The sequence below is a fragment of the Brachypodium distachyon genome, chromosome 1 (genome assembly GCF_000005505.3).
Source record: "Brachypodium distachyon strain Bd21 chromosome 1, Brachypodium_distachyon_v3.0, whole genome shotgun sequence".
NCBI lineage: Eukaryota > Viridiplantae > Streptophyta > Magnoliopsida > Poales > Poaceae > Brachypodium > Brachypodium distachyon.
Window position 1 is genome coordinate 9234426 of NC_016131.3, and position 26532 is coordinate 9260957.

The 26532-nt window shown below is 41.3% G+C and overlaps 3 protein-coding genes across 6 annotated transcripts; 2 read left to right on the plus strand and 1 right to left on the minus strand.

Annotated features, from left to right (window-relative positions):
* Positions 1–2127: 2127 nt before the first annotated feature.
* Positions 2128–6999, plus strand: LOC100825657 (GATA transcription factor 18). Of its 3 annotated transcripts, none has more exons than XM_010233206.3 (8): positions 2134–2499; positions 3503–3589; positions 3672–3808; positions 5288–5407; positions 5501–5606; positions 6287–6346; positions 6450–6544; positions 6618–6999. In XM_010233206.3, the coding sequence occupies exons 1-8, from the start codon at positions 2254–2256 to the stop codon at positions 6682–6684; spliced, it is 918 nt and encodes a 305-aa protein (XP_010231508.1). In that variant the 5' UTR covers positions 2134–2253; the 3' UTR covers positions 6685–6999. The 3 variants fall into 3 exon arrangements, with proteins under 3 accessions (XP_024313633.1, XP_010231508.1, XP_003559571.1); XM_003559523.4 differs by having other exon boundaries at positions 2141–2499; positions 6477–6544; XM_024457865.1 differs by lacking the exon at positions 5288–5407 and having other exon boundaries at positions 2128–2499.
* A 1905-nt stretch (positions 7000–8904) lies between these two features.
* On the plus strand, positions 8905–20340 carry LOC100826283 (E3 ubiquitin-protein ligase UPL7). Of its 2 annotated transcripts, XM_010233209.3 has the most exons (14): positions 8907–9095; positions 9163–9285; positions 10187–10430; positions 11342–11925; positions 12556–13536; positions 13626–13957; positions 14965–15243; positions 15340–15592; positions 16869–17039; positions 17120–17212; positions 18679–18786; positions 19572–19688; positions 19795–19884; positions 20025–20340. In XM_010233209.3, exons 1-14 carry the CDS (start codon positions 9066–9068, stop codon positions 20106–20108), a joined length of 3489 nt encoding a protein of 1162 aa, XP_010231511.1. In that variant the 5' UTR covers positions 8907–9065; the 3' UTR covers positions 20109–20340. The 2 variants fall into 2 exon arrangements, 1 of the variants encoding a protein (XP_010231511.1); XR_002962483.1 differs by lacking the exon at positions 20025–20340 and having other exon boundaries at positions 8905–9095; positions 18689–18786.
* Positions 20341–20562: 222 nt separating this feature from the next.
* Positions 20563–23882, minus strand: LOC100830073 (GDSL esterase/lipase At5g03810). Its single transcript, XM_003561164.4, has 5 exons — positions 23346–23882; positions 23108–23244; positions 22776–23009; positions 21188–21446; positions 20563–21058 (listed from the first exon to the last, which is right to left on the minus strand). Exons 1-5 carry the CDS (start codon positions 23605–23607, stop codon positions 20865–20867), a joined length of 1086 nt encoding a protein of 361 aa, XP_003561212.2. The 5' UTR covers positions 23608–23882; the 3' UTR covers positions 20563–20864.
* Between the last annotated feature and the right edge of the window lie 2650 nt (positions 23883–26532).

The window sequence follows — 26532 nt, forward strand, 5'->3', positions numbered from 1 at the left end:
CCAACAAGCCCTCACCTCAACAACTCATGCGAGCAGTAGGACAACCTCGACTTTGGCAACAAGCTATGCCAGAGAAAAGAGCAAGGCTTGCGTCGACCAGGAGAGAGCCGACTACCGGGAGCACTGCCATCGCTCAATCCATGGTGAACTGGATCTGAGGTTTCCATTGGAGTTCAGATCACATGAAAAAAAGAAGAGAGGACGACAAGTGGAATTTCTTATCGTCGAGTTTATACATGGATTAACTCACGTGTCATGCACATCACTTTCTGTCCTAAAAAAGAAACCACGAAGGTACATGCATTTGAGAATAGCCAGATTCATACTTAAATCTGGTTCAGATTTATAGATTCATCATTATTGATTTCAATCCAATCAACTTAAACATTTAATATTTCGTTATTTTTTTACACTCTTAGTTCGATGCGACAATCCTCGGGACGCTGAAGTTTGTAGGACCGACTCATCTGTCGGGTTCAAATTCCAGTGATCTAGTTGCACACATCACGGTGTGTTCATTACGAAATTAGTAAGGTACACGGATTTGACACCAGTCTATCTCAAATGCAACGCGTGACTACAACAGATGTTTGTGAGGATGGGGTATGTGTTCTATCCGGTCTGCATAAACATGCACAGTATGGTTAAGGGATATGCTATTAAGATTATGCAGATTTAAAACTCTTACTCTCTGTTTTTATCATAGACATGAAAAAAGAAACTTACACGCCAGGAAAAAGAGATAAGTCCATATTACAACTCTGAACTAACTACGGAGTTTAAATTAGCGTCCTGAACTCCAACGCCGGTTAGAACACAACCTCCAACTACTCATACCATTTAAATTACCCTCCTAACGTAGCCAAAAGATGGTTTTCACATATGTGGCTGGCTTTGACTGAGTTGACTGCCATATTTTCTGCTTAATCCTTAGTTAAAATGTGCTAAATTTTTGATTTCCTGTAGATTTAAAAAAAATGGTGAACATTAATTTTTTTTGAATTAAAAATTTAAGCTCCCTCCATCCAGAAATAAGTGACGTGGATTTGTATAATAATCTATACAAATCTAAGTCACTTATTTTATGACCGAGGGAGTATGTTATTTTTCTACAGATGATTTCCCAATGGAGCTGAAATTTTAAATGTAGGTTGATGACGAGGTAATTTAAATTCCATGGTTAGTTTATGGTTGTAGTATGGACTTATCTCACACAATAACTACTTCAATATTAAGAGTCAGCAAAACTACGAGCACAAATAGTTTTTCACCCACTTGGCCACGTTTGGATTACCGACATCTACGACTCTAAATTAGTTTTATTAAGTCTAGCATGATATATATATTTTATAACAAATTTATTTATATTATATTCTAGATGTCGGTTATTTTTTGTATAAACTTTGTCAAAATTTAAGAAATTTAAATGGACAAACTTCGGACTTCTTACATGTAGAAACAGAGGTAGTAGTAGTTTGCTCCTCTGCCAGCAATTTAGAATTGACTTTCTTTTTTTCTTACCCGCGATGTCTAATTCTACTGTCATTTAATTTTAATTTCCACAATCCACATAACTGAAATTAATTGTCACAATTTTATATAGATATGCATGTATCCAAACAAGTTTCAGTGCGTAGGTACATGCATACAAAGCTGGAACAATTAATTTGGATTGGATGGAGCAGCAAAATTCCGTAATCCAAACAAAACATAAAGGTACTTCCTCCGATTCATAATAAGTGTCTCCGACACAAACCCTAAAACCATTAGCTTAATACAAAGTCGTACTAAATCTGAGACACTTATTATGGATCGGAGGGAGTGCTTTAAAGAATACTCTTTCCATGTTCTGGACATAGTTTTGGTATCTTTGACCACCAATATATATATATATATATATTGTTAAATACTTGATTTGATTGTGAAAATCATTTTAAAATTTTCTGAGAAAACATTTTCATGCAATTTATACAAATTCAAGTAACTTATTTCTGTCTGGACGGAGGTAGTGCAAATAATAATCATGATGAGCAGTGGAGACTAAAAATGTAAGCTTTTGAGAACTAAGGTATGAAAAGGTATTTGTAATGGATCCCAATTTGCAATAGAGCAATTCAATCCCAGTAGCCTATTCCTTCGCATCACCACACGTTTGTCCAGGGGGGTGGGCGTTTACACTACACAGCTGCACGCACCACATCACCACCTTCCATTTCCCCATCTAGGGTTGCGTGCTCCCCGCCACCGCTGGCCATGTCCGACGCGGCCGCCGCCCAGGAGGCCGATGCCGATATGCGCGACGTCGACGCCGCAGCACCCGCACCCAGTGAGGACGACGCGGGGGAGGAAGAAGAGGGCGATAAGGAGGGGGAGGAGGAACTGGCGCTGGCTGAGGAGCCGCCGGTATCACTGGTCCCGGCCTTGCCGGCGAACCCAAACCAGCTAACCCTGCTTTTTCAGGGAGAGGTTTACGTGTTCGAATCCGTCACTCCCGACAAGGTATCTTCCCCCTCAACTCCCATGGAAGTGTGTAACTCGAAAATTCACGCGGTTGAGTTAGAAATTTGACACGATTGGTCACGCGCGATAATTGGTTATATGACTCGTGCTGGGAACTTTTTTCTGTCATTCTGGGAAGGTGTGTAATCAGGATTAGTGCAGCTGTTTCTATGCACTTTATATGTTTACAATGAGGAGTACTATTACATCGGTGAAAATAAGCGGGTTCGATCAGTATAATGCGATTTGTTTTGGTTAGGAGTTGAAAGTAATAATCTTGATCACGTAAGACTTGAATGCCAATACAGTTATGCGATGGTAATGATGTTGCTAGGGAAACTAGGCTATGGATGCTATGGTACAGTACATCTTATCACTTGAGGTGTGGTGTGCGATGATCTGGGCGAAAGGCTTGAGTCGGTGGGGGTCGATGCCGGCAGTGAGTTTCCCTTCCTGGAGGTGTCGCTGAAGAGCTAGCGTCCCGTTCTCGGGTCAGTGGCCGTGTTTGGAGTGGAGGCTGACTGGGTTGCGGTTGCGGAGTGAAGGGCCATGCTAGTACGGTTTTGCTGGTGGTGCTTCAGGCCTAGTTTATCTAGGTGTTTTCCAATTGTCAGGTTTTTGCACGGTTGTCCTCCAATCAGTCGCACTCTTGTATGGTTTTCGGCCTAGTTTTGCACAGTTGCACCCCGCTGTTTGACGAGGTTCATCAAAAACAAAAAAAATGTCCAGTTGTAGTGTTCCTCGCTGCAAGTATCCATAACCGAAGTATATGATGGTTTGTAATTGTTCCGTTAACCTGGTCATATGACCGTGTGGAAAAAAAATGATGGTTTGTAACGGCTAACTTTTAGTTCTTCTAGAGGGAATTATAATGATTTATTTCTATACCAAAATTGATATACCTATATCTAGGTATATGTAATTCTGTTGTTTATCTTTTGACTTCAATTTCTAACTCCCTTGATGAGGTTCTGTTTTATCTGAGCTGAAGTCAGTTTTCCAGGTTCAAGCTGTCCTGTTACTGTTGGGAACTGGTGAAATTCCACCTGATTTAGCTGGCATGGTTTTACGTAGTCAACATGAAAATAGGGTACATAAAAATTGTTCTGTGGTATTTATGGCTATAAACAATAAGTTATTCCTTATAATGTGATGTCTGCATTCGTGTGCAGGGTTATGATGATTTACTTCAGAGGACAGACATTCCTGCAAAAAGAGTTGCTTCACTCATTAGGTTCCGCGAAAAACGCAAGGGGAGAAATTTTGATAAGAAAATACGTTATGCTGTACGCAAAGAAGTGGCCCTCAGGTTTGTACCTAGTCTGCCAGATTTATCGGCAGCCAATTTTACCGTATAGTTGTTCAAAAATTGCCTCAAGAAAATCTGTGAATAACCATACATTTGCAGCATCGGTATTTTGCAAATTTTGACGATTCATCATCTTTTCTGCTATATCTATAAATGAACCACCTCACTAATGGATGAGACCCATTTCATTGTTCTGCTTAGTGCTTAATCAGATCCATATCATTACTGATCCATAACCAATTGGCCTCATGACAAGTGGTACTAAGATGAGCCAGTTCTTTAATAGGTTCATATGGATTAGGCATTTTAAATTGGAATAAATCATCCTCCCCCGGTAGCAAACATGGATGATTTTATTGGATATGGACTCGTGTCAAACAATTAGTCACATAAACATGTTTTTCTTCTGAAAAGGTAGCAACCAGGGTTTGTGTTATCTCTCATTTTTGTTTGCTGAAGGTGTCTAGTAAGCTACCATTGGTTATCTGGACCTTTATTTTGCACAGTTCTTTTGTTCTCCTTTATTTTAATATGTATATTCAATAGGGTCCACCTTACTGTTCTTGTTGAAAAAAAATCCCCTTGGGATAGGTGGACTGTCTAGCTACATGGGATCATGTGCTAATGGATGGGATCTAATAGGGCCGAGTTTCTGTTTGTCCTAAGGAGTGATCTTGTCTCTCTGCCATCGACCCTTTCTCCGCAATTGTTTCTCTTCATGAGGTCGTGCTATCCATAGTAATCTTGCCATATCAAATGCATGAAGTACACATAGATGTTAATTTTACATTTACTTTGAGAGTTACGTATGAAAAAAATTGTTGTTTAAGATGCATTATACTTGTAATCGGGGGATATATTGTGACCAACAATTTGTCCTAACTTGTAGTTGCTTGGTAAATTTTTGTGTTCGGCAAATATTCAGCAAAAAGAAAAACTGAGGCCTTGGTTGGCGATGATGTAGCCATCGGCAATTGCCGTTGGTTTGATAGCATTCTGCATGCTTGTTGCGGAATATACTGGTCTGTGGTCATCAGGGTAAGTGCTGCTAGCCATGGTAGGGACTAGTTTGGGGAGGATAGGGATTCCTATGAGTTACAAAAGGAGAATATAGATCCTCTGGATACCGCATGATGTTGGTGGGAGAGTTAGGCACATAAAGTACTGTACATCAATTCATCAAACCATGGATCCCAGTAGAAACAGTTGTAAACTAGCAGGAACATTAATTTAACGGTTTTGCTATATCTAAGTTGCCTGATTTTTAGTTAGATATAAGTTGATTTCTCAGCCGTTGGATATGATTTGTGCTTTAAGATTTGAAACATATGATGAAAAAAAGAGGGTAAATGAGATCTAGATACTAATCTAACGGCTCTGATTGTTCAACTTAGATTTAAGCCTTTTGCTTAAAAATCAGGCAACTTATATATAGCCACACCCTTAATTTAATGCTCATACTTCTAACCACTTTCTCAGGATGCAGCGTCGTAAGGGGCAATTTGCTGGAAGAGCAAATCTGGAGGGGGAGTCCCCATCTCCAGGCTGCGATCCTGCCTCCCAAGGCTCGGGACAAGATTTCCTTTCTCGAGAATCAAAGTTGTCTTATCTTTGATTACTTTCTCCACTTTTTCTCTCTGCTATTGAACGGGAAAGGGATGACCCCTTTTCCCCATATCATACTTGTTACAGGTGTCAGAATTGTGGCACTAGTGAAAAGATGACACCGGCAATGCGTCGTGGTCCAGCTGGTCCAAGGACTTTGTGCAATGCTTGTGGACTGATGTGGGCTAATAAAGTATACTCTCATACTTCACAATTATCATGCTGAACTGTTATTTTCTTCTTCTTTGCTGATACATATGATGCCCATTTTTATCTGAATTTCCTTTCCCATGGCCATTCTTCTTTGCATTGTGTGGTTGCAACTTGAAACATGATCCCCTCACAACATGGTGTCAACACCATGCTTGCTGTGATGCTGTCACATGGCAAATGTTAATGAAGCGACTCTGTTTTGTCACCCATGGCATATTTCAACCAAGTCATGAAGACATGGTTATATTCAAATGTGCTGCCTGTTGAAGTTGTCACATATTGAATTTTCAGTTCCTCCCTTGTTCTGTAGCTATGAGGTATATGATATGCGAATACGCTTAGTTCGATAGAAAAACAATGAGGGTTATGTGGACGTGAGATATCAGAAAACATAAATAAGCAGGTACTAAGGAAATAAACTACTATATGAAAAGTAAATGGACCTTGTCTTTTTCATTGTGTCAGTAGTGTTAGATAAGTTGCTCATGTGCTGTTATTGTCTCTATTCAAGAGTGGAAAGAATCATAAAGAAATGGAGGTGGTGATCCTCAATGACCATCTTCGATCTCAAAATTGGACTTTCGACATCAAATTTGCTTTTGTTGGTTCTGGCCATTCTGGACTTGCAGCTGTTTATTTCTTTATATTTGGTGTATGCAGGGTACTCTGAGAAGTTGCTTGAAGGCAAAAGGGGAAGCTCCTATGGTTGCAATTGAACAGGTTCTTTTCTTCATTGCCATTAGCAGTTGGCCAATCGAAAATTTGCTTGGCTGTTTTTCATACATTACTGAGCCATGTTTTTTCTTCTTCCGTACTGTCTTAGAGCAACGCTGTTGTTTCTCAATGTCAGATTGGAATCGACATCAAAGCACTGACGTCACAAAACAATGACAATGTTGCTCCAGGCAATGTCGAAGCGTAAGCACAATCTATTGCCTCCTTTCCAGTAATTCAGGCAATTGACAAACTGAAACTGTTCCCTCTTCTCCAGCATAGGCGACAGTACGCATGCAAACGTGGCCGTGATAGAAGGAGTGCCAAAGGCGCAGTCAGAATAAGTTACATTAACATTACTAAAGTCAAGAGATCCCGAATTTATTGCCTATAGCTAGACATCACCATAGAATCGCTAATGAAGAATATATATTTACTGATTCTCATCAACTGTACATCTCTTGCTTGCCAGCATTAGACATGTAGTTAACATAAAACATCTAATTCGATGCCTGTTGTGTAAAGCCTTAGACGGCATTTGAGGTGTTGCATTCACTGCCATTTCGAGCAGTACATCTGGATAATTGCAATTATTGTTGTACCATGTAATTGGAACCTTGAAGTTGCTTCTGCAGGGAGGTTTGTTTACTTGCCTAGAATGTTCTGCTTCCTGTGCCCATTCTGAACTTTGGCTTGTGCGGTTTTGTGTACCCTTCTCTAACTAACTACCCTGGTAGTAAAGTATCACAGCAACACTTTTCTGTTCCTGGTTTGTGTCCCTCTAAAATTAGCCATCTGCTATCTTGGCGATGCAACCGAGCCAGCTAGAGAGCAATATATTGTAGCTTGTCAAATTGGCAGGAGGAAATAATAGTACTCCGTAACAATTGTGGATGGTTTTCTTGTTCTTTGACAATCCTGTTGCCATCACGTCAAAAGAAGCAAATCCATGCAATGATGATGCGACGGTACCTGGCAGATTACGAAACCCCTGCGGAAGGAAAGCCACAAGGAGCTCGTGTTCATTGCTAATCATGTTTGGCCACCGTCATGCGTGGCTAACATGTGAAGCGGAAAGTTGCCTGTTCTACCAACCTAACGGGTAGCTGGAGTTCCACAGTTCCTTTCCATTTTATTGCAAGCTGTGTTATCGGAGATGGTCGAAAGATTTAACTGAAGAGATTACGCGCAAGAAACACTAAAAATGGCTCAGTCTTGAAGAGCTTGCCCGGTTGTGTGCTGCACCCAAACTAACCATGGATGACAACCTTGAGCGCCATAACTCAGTACGGCACTGCACTAGAGATTGAGGGTTCAGTTTTATCGTCGCTGTTATAGTTTTCTCAATGTGATGGTTTAGCTTTGTTCCAAGTCAAAAATAAAATTAAAATTAAACCAAATGTATAAAAACTTCTACCAGCATCTAGAATCCTGAATTAGTTTTGTTAAACTAGTCATGATATGTATCTTCATACCATATTTGTTTTATATTGTAGATATTGATATATTTTTCAATAAGCTTGGAGTTTAACTTAGGAGTTAGGACAAGACTATAAGATCTTGTAAAAAGGAACGGAGAGAGTACCTTGCAAGAGTACAACATATGACATCCCAAACAGCTAACGGTTCATTTCTGCAACTCTAGACAATTTTGACCTACATTCTTTCTCCTTCCCATGGTACAATTTCAACTTCTTTTAAAGTTGACTGGTTCTTCGTGCTGCTGCCTTTTGATTCAACTATACAAAGATGAGGTTGGAAGAAAGAAAGAATAGAAGCATCTAGGAAGTCTTGAGCGATGATGAACGCCATATACATGAGACCTTTGCCATCAACTATACAAAAGATGAGGTTGGAAGAAAGAAAGAGTAGAAGCATCTGCAAAAAGAGGCCGTCAAGACAAAATGAGGTTGGAAGAAAGAAAGAGTGAGGAGTAGACGACCAAATGGGTAAAAAGCTTAGGAGGAAACAGAGATGCACAGGAACTTAGGGCAAGTCCAGCTCGGAGACCCATTTTCGGTCCGTTTTGTTGTGTTTTTGTCCGTTTGGGTCGCGGTCCGGACAGACCAAAGGACTTTGTCCGTTTGGGTCTACCAGTGCCCCTAACGAGGCCACCCATTTGGTCTGCTTTATTGTTCATAGACATGCGGCTCATATGAAAAAAAAGCAAAAAGAGGACAAGCGATGCGCAAACGTGCTGTCCGGTCGCGGCGGACCGAAATCCGGACGCCAACAGAAATGGGTCGCCGCATTGGGGGTGCGTTTTGTACGTTTCGATCCGAACGGACCGATTCGGCCTAGATGGGTCTCCCCGCTCAAGTTGCCCTTAGGCAGGGAACAAGCCGCTCGAAGTGTGTGCCGGAGCGGACGATGGACGACCAATCAACAACTTCCATTTTTTTTCTTCCAAAAACAACGTTTCTTATATTTCATTCGTGCGTGCAATTTAACAGTTTACAGATTTACGGTAACGTGAACTTTCTTACTCTAAATCAGTTTTATTGTATTTTTTTTCTCAAGAAAAACAAAACAAAGGGGGGGAGACAATCGGCCAGTTTTGTCGAAGGACCGTAGGAGGAGGAGGTAGTATCGGCCGAGCGACGACGACCCACTCGTGGACGCGTCCATCTGTCGGACGACGGACGACGGACGACGACTCTCTCTCGGCTCCCGTGCCACGGACGCAAAAGCAGCCCCCCTCCCCTCCACCTCCTCGCCGGCGGCGATGTCGGTTCCGCCCTCCGGCCATCGCCAGGTTCCTCCCCCTCTCCCGTCAGCCTCCTCGGTTCATTTCCTCCCTGTCTTACTATTTTTTCTCGCAGGTGTCCCTGAGGGGGTCGAGTGCGAGGGAGATCACTCGCGACGCGCTGCTGCAGAAGGTCTCCGAGGAGCGGCAGCTCCGTAGCCACCTCCGTCGTGCCGCCGCCGCCGCCATCACGATCCAGGTACCACGAGCCTCTCCTAAGCCACGCCTGTTAGGCGCTGCTTATTGCGTACCCACCAACACCAGCCTACCCACGCTACCTAATCCTATCTGAAATCTGATTGCTGCTCTCGTCCGTGGAGCTGTGTTCTCAAATTATGTCGGTTTTTTAGCAGATCTGGTCTATGGCAAACAATTGATATGAATACTTTAGGAACACTGATTTGATTGACCTGAAACGCGTGGCCCCGTGCTAAGATATTTCTCGGAGTTCGCTAAAACTTTTGTTCACTGGATGCAAGTAGATGTTGCTGTTGCCAAATTTGGGAGTTGGATTCAGGTTTGCGCATGACCATCCTAATGAAATGAGGACGTCAGGTTTTTTAACCTCGAATTGAGAATGGAAAGTCAGAAAACTGTGAACAAACCCTAAATACCAAGTTCCAAGTACACAGCGATTTTACCTCCATGTTGGATAAACTATCCATTTGCCGACGAGTACCATTCGTGCCCCCAATATGACAAATAACTTGATATATTATTTTTTTCGTTCATATTTTTTAATCACTCCCGAGGCACCTAAAGTTTGTAGATCTACAGGCCTAATCTAATATGTTTCCTGGTGATTCCTTTGTGTAATTTTTTCTGCTAACTATTGAGAGAAAAACTAATACTCCCTCCGATCCTAAATCGTTGTCGAAATATTACATGTATCTAGACACTTTTTAAGAATGGATACATCCATATTTGAACAAATTTGAGTCAAGAATTTAGGATCAGAGGGAGTAATAAACAAAGCACAATGGACATGGCCTCAAACTGTTAATGTGAAGAGCCAGATATTTGTTGTGCTTTGCTTGAATGATTTTTGTGTTGTATACCCATTAATGGACCATATCCTGTTGTTCTTGAAATTGTGCCAGCGAGTATGGAGAAGGTACCATGTCATAAGAAAGGTTTCAGAACAACTTCATGAAGAGTGGGATGCATTAATAAACAACCAGCTTGACGTCAACCCGACAAATCAATGGATCTCAAGCAAGATGCTTAGGCCATTTATTTTCTTCACTACTCAACCATCAAGCTGGTACAAGGGGAAGCAAACCAAGACTGTTAAGTCTATCTCAACATGCTTCAAAATCATCTTGAATAGCATAAACTCAATGGGTATGCCTTGTGACTAATCAAACTTTTTATTTGTACCAGTTTTGCTGTTTGTGGCCAGCTTGAACATTTTAGGAATTTATTCCTCTTTTCCATAGGAAGCTAATAGAGCACAGACATTGTATAAGGATGACCTTATTTTAAAATGTAGTCAATTGTAAATTTAACAAAATAAGCTACTCCGTATTATATAGCACATACATTGTATTGCAATATTTTTATTTACTGGCAGTTGAAAGAACACAATATGACAAGCATAGAACGCCAGTTTTTTCTTCGACCCAAACAACTTGAGATTCTCTAGTCAATTATCTAATTAAGGCAATGTAGATGTCGTAGCCTCATAAGTCAGACTGATGTTTTGCAACCTTTTTATTTTCACCTTCTTTTCTAGAATTGCCACTGCCTGTGAACTTGATATCTGGGGTTTATGGTATTTTTAACAAAATTGATAGATCGTATGGCAATTTTATCGATGGCCTCATTGGTATAAACATTATTCATAATCCATGATGGTAGCTTCTAGATTATTATTTGAAACCAATGAAGTACTTTGAATTTTAATTTAACATGTAGACCAAGCTTGGGTAGATAAGAATCGTGAAGTGGGCCCAAGGTTTATGCCTTCTACATGGTAACCTTTTGTTAATGACAGACCAGATTCATACTGACTACTGACAGGAGCTCGCCAGCATGCATATTTGAAGATAATATAACATTATTATGTGATTATACAGAACCAGACTGTGATGATAGCAAGATCATACTGAGTTGCTATATGGTAAATTAGGTTAAGCACCGAGAGTTGGAACTGAACTAGATTTAGTCTTGCCTCAAAGAACCAAATTGTTTCAGCAGGTAACCTTCAGAAGATGCACTATACTTTTCAACTGACATGTATCTTTTCTATGTAGATGCCAGCAAAAACTTCTGTTCCTTTGCTATGGGTTTGCCAGAGGAGAGGTCTATTTGGCTTTATCAGGCAAAAAAGCTGATTTCGCTGTGCTCTTGCATCCTTGCCATGCGTGATCATTCTTATTGCAAGGATGTAAACATGGTTGAAATTACTGCTATTGCCATGCGGTTGGCCATCTCACTAACTGATTGCAAAACATGGAAAAACTTGAAAAGTGGGAATGTTAAAGCTGCTGATGCCTCTGTGGAGACCTTGATTGAATTTATTGGTGCAAGCCATAGTGGTACATATAGCTGTGTTAGGAGATATATAAAAAGTTTTGGTCCTCATGTTAACTCAGGGAAGATAGATCCTGCAACTGCACCAGATGATCAGCTCCTGATTACTGCTAGTGCAGTCACTGTTGCATTACGACCTTTCCAATCTGCAAGAGCAGACATGGGCGTTGATCTAGCTGGTGTTGCAAAGGAGTACTTCACACTTGTACTCACAATTCCTTATCTTTGCAAACGCCTGCCGCCTCTTCTGTTACCTGCTCTAAAACACATATCTGTGCTGCAACCGTCTCTCAGCATTGTACTGGTAAGAGTCATAAAATTTTCATTTGCACTTTGGTATTTGGCACACTGTTGCATTAATCTTCAATAGAAGCATTTACTCTCCAATGAGGCAAGGAGTCTGACCTTAAACTGATACATTCTTGTACTGCTGACATTATAATTAGTTGCAGCTTGCAAAGCTGTGCGTTATACTTGATACAGTAATATTTTTCTAGTTATAATTGCTTTATTCTAAGAAGTATTTGCTCTATTGGTGGTCAATTTACTGCTCTACACGTCCATATGCTGGTGTAACAACGTACCATCATAAGACAGCAATACTAGCTATAGAAAACTTAATTTGGTATGCGGGTGGCTCAGTGGTAAGTGAATTAGTCGCGAGTTTGTGCAAGATCATGAATTATTCCATTATCATGTACCACCTATCTCCAAGTCCTTAGCTTTAGCAATTCGAAGTGACAACAGATCATTTTGGCATCTCAATATAAATCGTTGATTCAAACAGATTTTTATGAGACCTTGGCAATTGGAATGCTTATCCTTCTAAGGGTCAACACTCTGTTTACAAAAAAATTCACGATGTCTTTGATGTTTTATTATTAAGATTGGCATGTAAATGTCGAATTGATCAAGCCATGGCAGGTGGTAGCAGACTTCCAAGGACAAAATATTTGAAGAAATAGCTAAACTGGAGCAGTCAGAGGTTTCTAGTGTTGGTGCCAGTATCATTCCCTACTGTGGTTGGGCTCTTGGGAATCTTGTAAATTTGGCCACAGAGCAGGATGATGTATCCAATTCGGGTTGCTTCATTCAAGGGCTAGATTGTTGCCTATATATTAATGCTATTAACTTTATTTCCCAAAACTTACTGAAAAGTTTCGAGGAAAGCAAGGGGATGCTTCAATATGTTGGTGATAGTGACGCTGCTACATCAGTTACTGAAGAAACTGACACGGATGACAACAGCTGCATGAGAATATTATTTATGGACCTTCTAAAGCCAGTTTACCAGCAGTGGCACCTAAGAAAGCTATTGGCATTGGCAAAGGAGGATGTTTCCCGCAAGAGGGAAACCAACCATGACCCAACCCTGAAGCAGATTCATTCTCGGAGCCTAAAATTGACAGATGTTATATGCTTTTACTATTACATGCTCAGAATTTTCTCTTTGCTGAGCCCATCTATTGCCTCATTGCCTATTCTCAACATGCTCTCATTCACCCCAGGATTTCTTGTTGATTTGTGGGGGGAGTTAGAAATATCTATTTTTGGCCAACCTATCCACAAATCACAGGAATCTGAGCATGATAAACAATTTGCCACAAGTAGTTCTGGAGAGCAAATATCCTCCACAAGGCAAAGAAGGAATGCCAAGGACACTGCAGGCAAGTGGGTAAATGTGCTCCAGAAGATTACAAGAAAATCAAGTGATGCCGATGACACCAATTTGAGTGGCATTCCTTTAAATTCTGAGAATTCTAATGATGATGCATTAATCATGTGGGATATTGGAGCTATGAGACAAGGTTCTGAAGGTATTGGAAAGGATTTAATACACATGTTGCATCTATTCTGTGCAATATACACACATCTATTACTAGTTCTAGATGATATTGAGTTTTATGAGAAACAGGTATCATTGCCTCACCCGTATTCCCCACATTTCCCTTTTCTCTCCACCTATGTAATGATGATGTGCTTTTCTCTTCTCTTATTCCACAGGTTCCTTTCACTATAGAGCAACAACGAAAGATTGCATCAGTGCTCAATACTTTTGTATACAATTCTTTCATCCAGAATAGTGGAAGCAACAACAGGCCTCTTATAGATGTAACTGTGAGATGCCTTAATCTACTCTATGAAAGGGATAGCAGGCATAGGTTTTGTCCCATTTCTCTGTGGTTGGCACCTGCCAGAACGGGTAGAATTCCGATTGCAGCTGCTGCCAGAGCCCATGAGGCAGCCTTTGCTACTTTGTCAGGAACTACTTCAGGCATTGCTACCCGCAGCTCTGTACTTACCACGGTACCACATGTATATCCATTTGAGGAGAGGTATTCAACTGGATTAACTCTTGAATAGTTCGGCACATTGAACCTTATAATCATTTGCATATTCTATTATTTTGTTACTTGCATAGGTATATCGATTTGAGGAGAGGTATTCAACTGTATTTAGCTCTTGAATAGTTCAGCACATTGAACCTTACTACTCCCTCCGTTTAGGTTTATAAGGCCCACACGGAATTTTATGTCAAACTTTGACCAAAAATTACATCGGTAATATGAGATTATTGCGGCACAAAAAAATATCTTGTTGGATTCGTATTGAAAAACTCTTTCTAATGGTATAACTTTTATATACATGTACTAAATATAATTTGAATAATTGTTGGTCAGAGTGTGGCACAAACTTCAATAGGAGCCTTATATACCCAAACGGAGGGAGTATCATTTACATATTCTATCATTTTGTTACCTACATAGTCTATTTGTAGATCCAACAGGGATTGACTTGCATACCATGATTGTCTGCATCCTTGATTCTTTTTTCTTGCCATCTAAAATCTTATGTTTCTTGATATACTGCTTTTTTTATTAACTTTTTGTTTTTGTTATTGGAAGTTCACCTGGCAAAGCCGTATCTATTGGTTGAGAGAAGTTTAACATACTCCTCTTCCTGTGTTGTTTCCACTTGCAATGCTTCATTTGACCAAAGGCCCAAACCTCAATATCATTACCATGACTAAAAAAAAAGGTTTCAATGTTGCATTACTGTTTCCTAACATTTTTATCTGAGGTTTTTTAAATTTAGGCGAAACATTGGCAGGAGACTTTCCACTGTGTGGCCTTTTAGTGGCTGTCTTACGCTCATATTGCACTATAGCACTTGATGTAATGCTGCACAGGCTTGAAACTCAAATACTGAATGTAACATCTTAGCAGTGCATATGTTTTAGATATGTAATTTATTTTACAAGAAGTGTACATTTATTTATTAATATTTTAGCATTTCATCTGGCACTAACTACCCTTCACATCATTTGATGGATTTTACCCAGAGTGCAAATGTTTAGAGAATTTATTGAGTTAGACAAAGCGTCACGGAGAGTTACTGGTGAAGTCTCTGGACCAGGTCCAGGATCCATCGAGATAGTTATTCGTCGAGGTCACATCGTTGAAGATGGATATAGGCAGTTGAATTGTCTTAGATCAAAGTTGAAATCTTGCATTCATGTGTCCTTTGTCAGTGAATGTGGCCTTCCGGAAGCTGGTTTGGACTATGGGGGTCTATCAAAGGAGTTCTTAACTGATGTATCTAAGGCTGCCTTCAGTCCTGAGTATGCCTCTTGAGAAACTTCTAGCCCTTAATCTTTTTCTCCAATACAAAAGTTTTTTTTTCATCGATGCTATCTTCTTATATCTTCTCTTGGCAGATATGGACTATTTTCACAAACATCAACATCTGATAGTAGCTTAATTCCAAGTAATTCTGCTAAGCTTTTGGACAATGGCATTGACATGATTGAATTTCTTGGCCGAATCGTGGGCAAAGCACTCTACGAGGGGATTCTGTTGGAGTACTGTTTTTCACAAGTCTTTGTGCAAAAACTTCTAGGGCGCTATAGTTTTTTGGATGAATTATCAACACTTGATTCTGAGCTTTATAGAAGTCTAATGCAGCTCAAGGTATTTGTTTGTTGTTTCTTTTTTATAATGTCTATTCTTTATAATCTTGGCTTGATGGAAGTTGTATTTCAGAAATAAATACTTACTGTGTTATTCCAGTCTTCAAGTGTCTTTCCATTTATTATGTTCAAGATAAGTGGTTATTGGTACCTGTAGTCTGTAGAAGTCAATACAAGGGATTTAAAATCTATTTTAGGAATAGAAGCAACTCCATGGCCAGTTCTGCTTCTTGATAATTACTTGTGATAACAGCTCCAAAACTGCGAAAACAAATTTGGGACTCAAATTTACGAACCGGACTAAAACAGTTGAATTTAAATTAGGATTTTCAAACCATAGAGGTTTGGGATTCTCAAGGAGCACCATCTTCTATGATATATGTTTTTCATCTGTTTTCTGAATCCTGGTCAATACCATGCATTCACTACAATTCATTATAGCTTTAACAAAGTTCTTGTCATTTATTTAAAGGTTAATTGGATGTATGCCACTCTCTATTCTACTGGTTGGAGATATACCATTACAAAAACTTGACTTGGAAAAATGCCACTCTAACTTTCGTATACCTCTATCAATGCCATTCTGTCCACTTAAGACCAATAAGTGTTCATAAAATACATGTATTTCAGCGTATACAACAGTATTTACCATAATACCCCTATTTACAACGTTCAGCAGTACGTTCGAGTCTTCCAGGCGCCATAAAGGTTAAAAAAAAGTCAAATTTGGCCCAAAATTCAATCTTCTCAGAGAAATCTATAATAATTACAGAAAATAAAAAAACAGTAATATGAGTCCACCGTTGGGGACGGGATATGAGGAATGCGTGGGGAATAAGAGGAATAAAACTGTTTGACTTGGGATGGGAAAAAAATTGTTCGTATAGAGCTATGGCTCTACGTATTTAGACGGTATACGTGCTGGTATTGGACAAAATGGCATGAATAGAGATATAAAAAAGTAGAGTGGCATTTCTCCAAGTCAAGTTTTTGTAATGGCATATCTCTAACCGGTGAAAATTATAATGGCATAGATCCAATTAACCCTTTATTTAATCCTCATTCCTGAGTAAAGTGTATTGTGGTACTTGGATTAATAATTCTGTATTAAGTCCTGAGATAAAGGTGGATTTAGCTATAGACTACCTACAGTATTTTGTTTGGATATATTTCTGATAAAATTATTGGAATTATGTTATCTTTCTGATAAACTTTAATGGAGATGTGTTATCATCTTTCTGACAACAACTATACTTGGTTGCCTTTGCATCAAACAGCACTATGAGGGGGACGTTGAGGACCTTTGTTTGGATTTTACGCTGACTGAAGAGTTCGGTGGGAAAAGAATTGTGCATGAATTGAGACCTGGCGGTAAAAACATCTCTGTTACAAATGAAAATAAATTGCACTACGTTCACGCGATAGCAGACTACAAGCTTAACCGTCAGGTTTGTTACTTGGCTAACTTTTCTAAAGCTTTTGTTCTGTATCAGTGAGCAACCTTTTAATAAAATCATAATCCCTGCAGATAATTCCTTTTTCAAATGCATTTTATAGAGGACTCAGTGATCTCATCTCACCATCCTGGCTGAGTTTGTTCAATGCAAATGAATTTAACCAGGTAACTCTCTCATCCCTTATGGATGAAACTAAAGTTCCCTTTGTGGATGGTACTGAAAATGAATTTAAAATTTCTTAATAGGAATAATATACATTCAAATTCTATGATTCTACTTGAATGCAAACATCTATTTCAGATAAAACAATACTCCCTGCGTTCCTTTTTATAAGATGTTTTGGCAGGTCATTTTGGCTAGCCAAAACCTGTTACAAAAAGGAAGTATGGTGTTTTCTTTGTTGCGATGCAGTTTTGGAAACAAAAGCTGTTGATTTAAATAGTAGGAACCAATATAGTACTTCATATTTTATACTACCTCCATCCAACTATAGTGGGCATATTAGGTTTCCTTTGACCAATCCTTTGACTAAAGATTAATTCATTTACGTGTGACTAATGTAATCAAAATCATAACTATAGGGAAGTAGTACTTTTTTATACAAATACAATGATATCATTGTTATGTCATATAATTGTGTATTAATGAAGTAATTCTTGGTCAAAGTGTTGGTCAAAACAAAGCTAATATGTCCAATATTGTTGGACGGAGGTAGTATTCAAATTCAAAATGGGCACATCAATCACAAAAAAACTAATCTTTGCTGCCAAAGACAGAAACATATCATCAATGCATTGATAAATGATGAGTGCCAAAAGTACTATATGGCTGATAAATAGGTGAAAATTTAATGTGAACCCATGCCCATATGCATCCCTCAGTAGTATACTAACTTTTGCACTTCAAAAGTTCCCGGATATTTGTAGCATTATAACATGTCAGCCAGTTACTGTATGTATACATGGCATGCAAACTTTTGTGCAAAATTTATGTTCATATGTAAACTGCACAAGAAAAAGAGGGTTTTTAAGACAACATGCAAAACAAGCATCTGTACATATTCTCATTAAGAGAAGCAATTAGATAACAAGAGTTGGGCAGGAAGTGCCCGGATCAAAAGATCACAAACACAACAGGCAACACACACACACAGCTTCTCATGGCAGTTCATGCAACCGGTTATTGGAAGCCTGCCGCCATCTCCCTGCCTCGGCCTTAAAGTCATTCACCCTACAAAGGAGGTCCTTAGTTAACCCCTGGAACACAGTCGTGTTACTGTTACATTTCCGGCAAATGGACCAACATTGAGGGAGCTTGTACTCATCTTTTGTAATATAAGCCTACTTTTTGGAGAGCGCAAACAACCGTTTTTGTGCATAGTGTTTTGCATGTACACATATTTTAACATGTTACTATTAATTTTTTGGGGGATCTGATATGCACAAGTACTCAAGCCTTAAGGGGGACCTAGGCTTCTTAAAATCTACTTCCAAATTCCTATTTCTAGTACTTCGTATCTGTTCTAGCATTTGCAGTTTAGTGCTTGATTCCTCTGGAGTTAAGTTTCAAAAATTAAATTGTGATAATCCACACATTTGTTTGCACTGCTAATATCTAATTTCACAAACAGTTACTTTCAGGTGGATCCCAGGATTTTGATGTTGATGATCTGCGGAACAACAGCAAGTACACTGGTGGTTATACTGAGTCAAGTCGAACTATTAAACTCTTCTGGGAGGTATGTGTATTTGTCTTATTTTGCTGATTTAACTTGATGCCTATGGCCAGCATTGGGTATAAAGTTATATGTTGATGCCTATGGCCAATCATACAAACTCCCCTTGGACCAGTTGATGGTCCAGATTTCAGGGCATTGAGAGGGTGGAGCCCATACAAATAACTTTCAGTATATGACTTAGTTAGTGAGAGAACCATTGATAATGTTGCACTCTAAGCTCTAATCATTTATCAAATTTTCCAAAAATTGAAAACTCGGCATGTTTACACTTCACAGTTGAAACCTGTACCCACCCACAAACTCACAGACAGACAAACAAAGCTGTTTGATACTTACAGCGTCGTGTAGAACTTGATAGCCACAGTGAATGCATATTTCTTTTTACCTGCCAGCTTTGCTGCCGATTTGTAGGGACTGGACTAGCAGATATTTGTTTGCAATTGGTATTTTAGTAGATGGACGAATAGACTTACTCCATGATGTCTGCGAGAATTATAATGCTGACAATTTAGACTCCTAGTGTTTATTGCTGTCATGCTACTTGTTCAGGCTGCTTGCATTTTGTCACCTGCCTCTTTTGTACGAAATGCTATCTGTTGAATATGGCCATTTAGTCCTTTGCTGTGCGTTGGCATGGTATGCACACAATCAACTGATCTAACAAAATCTGTTTTCTCTGACCAACTGCATAAAAAAATTTCTTGCGGTGATTCTCATAGAATTATTCACGAGGACTGAAGTGAAATGTTCATAATAGCATATATGCTGGGTATTGGAATATGCAGGTTATCAAAGGATTTAAGCCAACAGAACGTTGCCTGCTACTAAAGTTTGTGACAAGCTGTTCACGGGCTCCATTACTTGGATTCAAGTACTTGCAGCCTTCTTTCACAATTCACAAGGTTGATTAAGCAGCTTGACTGATATATCTAGTTCTGCATGTGTCGTCCATTGACTGTTCCGTATTTTTTCACTCCTTGATTTATCCATGGGACGTTGTTTACTTAGGTCCCATGTGATGTAACACTTTGGGCTACAATTGGGGGGCAAGACGTGGATCGTCTTCCATCTGCTTCTACATGCTACAATACGCTCAAGGTGCAAACACATAATATCCTTGTCTCCTCTCCCTGCTGATTCCATAATATGTTTAAACTGTTCGTCCTAATTCTAAGAATAGCTCCCCAGTGAGCATTGGTTGACATATAATTTATCTTGTTTCTTTGGATGTGTTGCAGCTTCCAACGTACAAGCGGTCGAGCACGCTGAGGAGCAAGCTGCTATACGCAATCAGCTCAAATACTGGGTTTGAACTCTCATAGAGGTACACGCACATTCTACCAGGTCTGTCATGTTTGTACAGCGAAATTGGACCAGAAACGTGAACCGATCCGGCAAACAATTCACTTGTTGTAACTATTAGTGTTCACTGCTGTAAATGTATCTGCTTATTGAACTCCGCTGCTTATTGCAGCCCTATCTGAACGACAGCTTGTTTGAAGGAAGTAAATTCATCTGCCCATTTTTATAAATAATTTAGTTACTGCTCGCGAACTGTTGGAAAGTTTGTTCCATCCTGAAAACTTGGCAGTGCATTGAAAGCGCCTCAGATGGCCGTGCAGTGGCTTGGGCGCTTGGCACATGAAGGCTGCTGACTAGCGGGGCCTGTCCGCTCAGGCGCATTGATCGGTGGCACGAGCTTTGCATCATGAGCAGATGAGCTATCTACAGTACTAAATGCCGCTTGCACAGCAAAGAGGAAAAACCACGGTAATCTGATTAAACGTCAACGTACGGATATTGCTAGCTCATTTTTAGGCTATCTTACAAAATTTATTATTACCATCCTACATGGATTACACAAAAATTATCAAAAGCATCCAGTACCGACAATATTACATAGCAGCACACTCACACACACCACTCTGAAGCAAATGCAAAACGTACGCTAAGCTAGCTACACCAAACCTAAGGATCATGCATGTCCAGCAAGCAAGCCAACAGGGATAGATGAAGTCGCATCACAAGCTAGCAACACAGGTAGAGAGGAGACGATCGATGCCATGCATCCATGGGGATCAGGAGATGAGCTGGAGGCCCTGGAGGAGGAGCGCGTCGGCGAGCACCTTGTTGGCGGCGTCCGTGGGGTGGAACCCGTCCCAGAAGACGTACCCTGTCGCGTTGGCGCACGTCCCCGGCGCCCCCTGGTGGCACAGCACCGACGTCTCGATCGTCCCCGTCCCGCAGCACGCCCTCCTAGCCTCGAAGAACCCTGCAATGTAAATATGTAATTAACCCACATCCATACTCATCATCGATCGGCCACCCGTTTCACTTATCAAACGATGCAAATTCAAGCCATTGCATGTTATCAAATGGTGTTTCTTTCAGTCTTTCTTACCGGCGCTGGTGGGATCGCGGATGAGGTTGAGGAGCGGGTTGTAGATGTCGAAGACGACGAGCTTGAGGTCCGAGTGCCGCTTCCTCACGGCGTCCGAGGCCACCTGCAGCTTCGTGTTGAAGACCAGGGAGTCGTTGTTCAGGCGCTCTACGCAGCCGCCGCCGGCCCCGCCACCGAAGAGGGTAAGGGACGCCGGGAGGCAGCCCATCGGCGGCAGCGACGTCACGCCGATCCGCCTCGCCCCCAGCCCGTACAGGCTCTGCATGTGTGTATGCCAATCATCGGCGCATCAGTCACTACTCACCAGCTGTTGCAATTTTCACCATTCAAAGAACAGAGTCGATGCTTTGTTAATCCTACTGGAAGAACTCAGTTAAACAACATCTCAGTGCTCAAACCGTGTTAGATGACCCCCCAAAAAAGGCCGTGTGCGTAGTGTTAATTCATCAATCGCATTTACTGCATACTCTGCGTGGCATTTGCAAGACAACGGCAACCGTGTCAGCGTACGGTAAACAGGTTCCCCCCATGCATGTGACGGTTCACGGTACGCTATAGCTACTGGGGAAGTAGTAAATGGTGTTGACCGGTGAGAATAGTCATGGCAAGGGCCACACCAACACAGTGCGAGTAAAGAGAGATTTAAGAGCGTTTCCGGATTTAGGCCTTGCTAGCCAACGTCTGTCTTCCTCGTCAGTGAAGGCGACTTGGATGGAAATGTTGCAGGTTTTTCTTAGCATGGGAATTCTTTGGTTTCCCATGGTGCATTGACGAGGATTGGTGCGAGGTGTGTTGGGAGATGAAGGACAGGAATTGATGCCTCTGTGTTTGTCATGTGCATGCAAAATGCAATGGAATAAGCTAGCACAAGGGAATTACTTTGACACTGTATTTAGAAATCAGTTAAGCTAGCAAAGGGAATTTCTTCCATCAGCCTAGCATAGATTTTCTTTTTGACACTGTATATAGAAATGTTATGGACGGTAAAAATCCTACTACTCCCATGTTAGCTGAGCAGCAGTTACTGAGGCCATTGATTTACTTACGGACCTACCCAAAGTGGACACTGTTACTGTGGCCTTAGATCCATCACTCTACTGCAAGTTATTCAATCGCCTGTCTGCTCAAGATTGAAGTTTCTTGATGACTCATTGTCCACCAGGATCCTACGTACCCTTTTGGAAATCCAGTGCAGGAATAGATTTCGAGAGTGCTTAAAACTAGCAGCAGGCCAGTACTACTACTTGAGTTTAGTGCAATCAAAGACACTTTAAGCAGAGGAAATCGGGCGAGGACGCTTAATGTGCAAAATTATGGATGGAGTAGTAGCTAACAATCACTGATTATTTTTTCAGAGAAAAACTATTAATCACTGATTGATCAAAGATGAACATCTTGCACAATGTTGAGAAATCCCTAATGTACCCTCAACTAGGAAAAACAACCCTTTCCGGAGCAGTCCAACACTCTAACAGACTGGTGATTTTGTGGTGAAAATTGGACTTAATTTTGAAGCAGTTGAGAAGGGTAATTAGGTTCACCTTTACTAGTTTCCAATTAATCAACGAAGTACCCCGTAGTTGGTTACCTCGAGGAAGGATGTGAAGGGCTGCATGAGCGCGTCGGCGAACTGGCCGGGCGTGTAGGTGGCGCCCAGCACGGGGTTGACGTAGTAGTTCTGGACGTAGTCGCTGGTCCCGGCGCTGACGACGTAGATGGAGTCGGTCGTCAGCTTCGCCGCGCGCGCGCCGCCGGCCACCGCGGCCACCTTCGACTGGTACTCCTTGAAGTAGTCCAGCTGACGCCCCAGCGAGATCGCGCCCTGCATTGCATGCACGCGTGCATTTGCACATTTTATTACTCGTACTATGCTCGACCGATGGAATTAATTGAATGAAGGAGTGAGTGGGATCATTGTACGTAGAGCGCGGCGGTGGCGTCGAGGTAGCCTGAGGCGCCGGAGGCGAAGTTGGCGCCGTGGAGGAGGCTCTTGTTGTTGCTCTGCGCCTCCTCGCCCAGGTACGCCGGCGGGTACGAGCTCAGCCCCAGGTTCTCGACTACAAACATAGTTCATATTGTCAAGAAGAGCACGGAATGGAAGTGAAGGGATTCCGAATTCCAAGGAAGGCTGGAAGGCTAACTCAGAAGGTATTAGTACCGGTGTAGTCGGTTGCAAGCTTGCCGTTGCAGAAGCGTCCGGTGGGCGCGTGGGTGGCCGGGAAGTCGCGGCCGTAAGGAGGGAAGTCGGCGCGCACCAGCGTGGCCAGCCGGTTGTTGTTGCCGGCGTCCACCACCGAGTCCCCGAAGATCATCACGCCGGGCACCATCGCCTGCGCCGCGCACCCCCACGCCCCCCACACCACCAGCAGCAGCACCAAAGCCACCGTCGACGCAGCCATGTCCTGCATTTGCATTTGCATTGCCCCCCAACTGAAGAGCAAGAAACGTACTACTAGCTCGCGTGCGTGTGGTTTGGTTTCTGGGAGGAAAATTACTGGAGGCAGGCAAGTGCTCTGCTTTTCTCTGTTTACTGTGATGAGCGAGCGAGGGTGGTTCGATCTCAAGAGGCGGAGGCAGACGGGCTGGACGCACGCTAGCGTGGTCTTGAAGAGTGAGTGAGGGTGGCGTGGAGTTACTGCTAGCCGTTGAGAGGGATGGTGGGAAGCAGGGGCACATTCAATGAGACAGATTCTCGGCGAGGTTCCATTTTCTTCAGAACATTGAACGAGGATAAATAGGGCCGTCTTGAGAGCACCTGCCGCACAATTACCATTGCTGGCCTTACAGTAATTTTAATATGAATGCTGCTAGGTCGATGAAAACAACATATCAGTCGATCCGTTCACATCCATGACAACGAGTAATTAGGACCAGCTGCATCAAGGAGGATGGTGCCTCATCTAAAAAAGAAAAGGAGGTGGTGCATGCGGCGGATGCGTGCATAGAAAATTCATTCAGCCGTAGGTGCAACTTCTGTTAAGTTCGCGGAATAAACAAAAAAGATAAGAGAAACACTGAGAAGGACATAAAAATAAGAATGGACTCAGCTACTAAAAGAATTTCCAATACCCACGTTTGTAAGTTGCAGATCATATGACATTTAAAACAAACTTGGAATGTTGACTACAAAATTAATCGTTTCCGGATAACTCGCGCTCTTCCAACATGGTGTGTATAGATAAGAGTGTCCAATGCATTGTACGAGTAATTTACCCAAGTCTTGAAATTTTGAGCGACTCAAATGATAAAGCTACTACTCTTGCTTTTGATACCCACAAGAAGGCGATATCTTCAAACGGATGAAATCCAGGGAAACGAACTTCTCTCTACCCATAGCAACATCCAACCTCATCTTCGGTCTCAAAAATAACATCATTGTCATTCAAATTCCTCAGTATCTTCATCAGAATCATCTTCTTGTAAGATCCACAGTACAATATAGTTTTCATCATACACTGAACCATGCAATATATATTCCTGTCACTCAGATGCTCATCTAATGGTTTCAGTAGAGCAAAATTGTCTCTTTCACTTGTGGAGCACTCTGAGATTGCTGCTACATTTGGTTGGCTTTGGAAGTCATATGTGCAACTCAAACACAAATTATTTTGGTGGCTACTAATTGTTGACAGGCTCAACACCAAGCAAATGCTTCGGAAGAAGAGCTTTAACTTGCCATCTTATGAATGTATCATCTGTCACCAGCGTGCTATCGAGACTAGAGATCACCTTTTTTTTCCACTGCCCATTTGCTTTGTGCTGTTGGGAGTATCTTTCTCCTCATTTCTATCCGAGGATCAATATGCACTTAAGACTCGTCAGGTCAAGGAATTTTTCTGTCGGCTCACTGCTGTCGGTGGACGCACAAGAAATAAATTAATGACAATTGCCTTTTCCTTCGTCAGGTGTACAGTGCGGTTGCCCCGACAAAAAATGGGTTATAAACCGACAGGAGTATACCTAGAATGGCATCACCGACGATAGAGACTAGTGCAAAAATCGACAGGAAAATGGACATCAACCGACAGGAAAATAGACATGGCCTGACAAGAAAATGGACATGGTCCGACAGGAAAAATGGAAAAAGACGGACATGAAATATGTAGATGATCAACGTAAATACAATTCATATTTGTACAGCACAAGTACAATTGAATATAATCTCAACTGTACATATAACCCACAAGCAAGTCACAAACAAGTTCATATTGTTCCGAATATGCAAACAAGTCCCAAGCATCACAATACATAGTGTCTACAAGTCCTACAAGAATTGGAGCATGAAAAACCACGTGTCAGGATTCGCAACCATGAACATAGCAATTACACATACCACAAAACACACACGTCCAGCAAACGTTCCATGTGACCAAGAGTTAGAACTGCCCGACAACTACCTTCACTTGTCAAGACTCATGACCGGGTTGTTAAGAGCCTTTAGTTCTCCCACAGGATCTATTGTTGCTGTTGTTGCCATCGGTGTGCTTAGTCACCAAGTCGTGGCTGCCTTCCTCATCATCCATGTTGGCACTGCCATCCTTGTGAGCCATCACTTCTAACCTTCCGAGCAACCACCAACGTTGCTCTGGTCACCTTGGGATACGACACGAGATGAGATCGGAGTTCCTCACATAAGGAGATGCAATCAATAATTTACATGAGCACAAAACAAATTTGGTTGCATCATCTTACCAACAATATGACATCTAATTACTCATGATATGTTGGACAACATCAACATGAGGCAACATCCTCATTGCAGCAAGACGATTTCCCGTTCTAACATGTATGACAATTACGGTCATGTACAATATAGTAGAAAGTTATTTTCTTTTTAGCACATAATAAACTTACTTGTGGTGTTGGAAGCAAATTGGTTCCAAGCCAAGCTGATGGTTCTTTTTTCATGTCCTTGAAGAGTTCCTACACAAGTAAAATTTGCATCAAGATAGTTATTCATAGAAGAACTAATGAGTTGAAATTTCTGATAGAGATACACATACCAAGATGAGTCGTTCAAGCAATGCTTGTTTCTGCTCTTGCAACTCTTGTTTCTGCGCTAGAGCCTCATTGGCAACCTTTAGCTTCACATTTTCTTCAATTACACGTTGGAGTTGAAGGCTTTGTCGAGATGGCATAGCGATGTTTTGGATTTTTTGGCTTGCCTTCCCGAATATATGATTTCATCCTTACAAAAGCCCCATCTGCTAATGGCAATCGGCCATGTGGTATGCCACCACCTGACTTATATAACACCTCTCCATCAATCTCTTCAGGATGCCAATCATTGGGAAGATCTGGATCGATTTCTTTAGCTGTTTGAACATAATTATCCTACAAAGATA

Excerpts from the sequence above, each read along its gene's own strand:
- LOC100826283 (XM_010233209.3), top strand. The coding sequence starts at position 9,066 with ATGTCGGTTCCGCCCTCCGGCCATCGCCAG. Across the intron at positions 9,096-9,162 it reads CGCCCTCCGGCCATCGCCAG|GTGTCCCTGAGGGGGTCGAG; the intron begins GTTCCTCCCCCT and ends TTTTTCTCGCAG. Across the intron at positions 13,958-14,964 it reads GTATATCCATTTGAGGAGAG|AGTGCAAATGTTTAGAGAAT; the intron begins GTATTCAACTGG and ends GATTTTACCCAG.
- LOC100825657 (XM_010233206.3), top strand. The coding sequence starts at position 2,254 with ATGTCCGACGCGGCCGCCGCCCAGGAGGCCGATGCCGATATGCGCGAC. Across the intron at positions 3,590-3,671 it reads GTAGTCAACATGAAAATAGG|GGTTATGATGATTTACTTCA; the intron begins GTACATAAAAAT and ends ATTCGTGTGCAG. Across the intron at positions 3,809-5,287 it reads CGCAAAGAAGTGGCCCTCAG|GATGCAGCGTCGTAAGGGGC; the intron begins GTTTGTACCTAG and ends CCACTTTCTCAG.
- LOC100830073 (XM_003561164.4), bottom strand. The coding sequence starts at position 23,607 with ATGCAAATGCAAATGCAGGACATGGCTGCGTCGACGGTGGCTTTGGTG. Across the intron at positions 23,245-23,345 it reads GCTTGCAACCGACTACACCG|TCGAGAACCTGGGGCTGAGC; the intron begins GTACTAATACCT and ends CTATGTTTGTAG. Across the intron at positions 21,059-21,187 it reads CCGCGATCCCACCAGCGCCG|GGTTCTTCGAGGCTAGGAGG; the intron begins GTAAGAAAGACT and ends TTTACATTGCAG.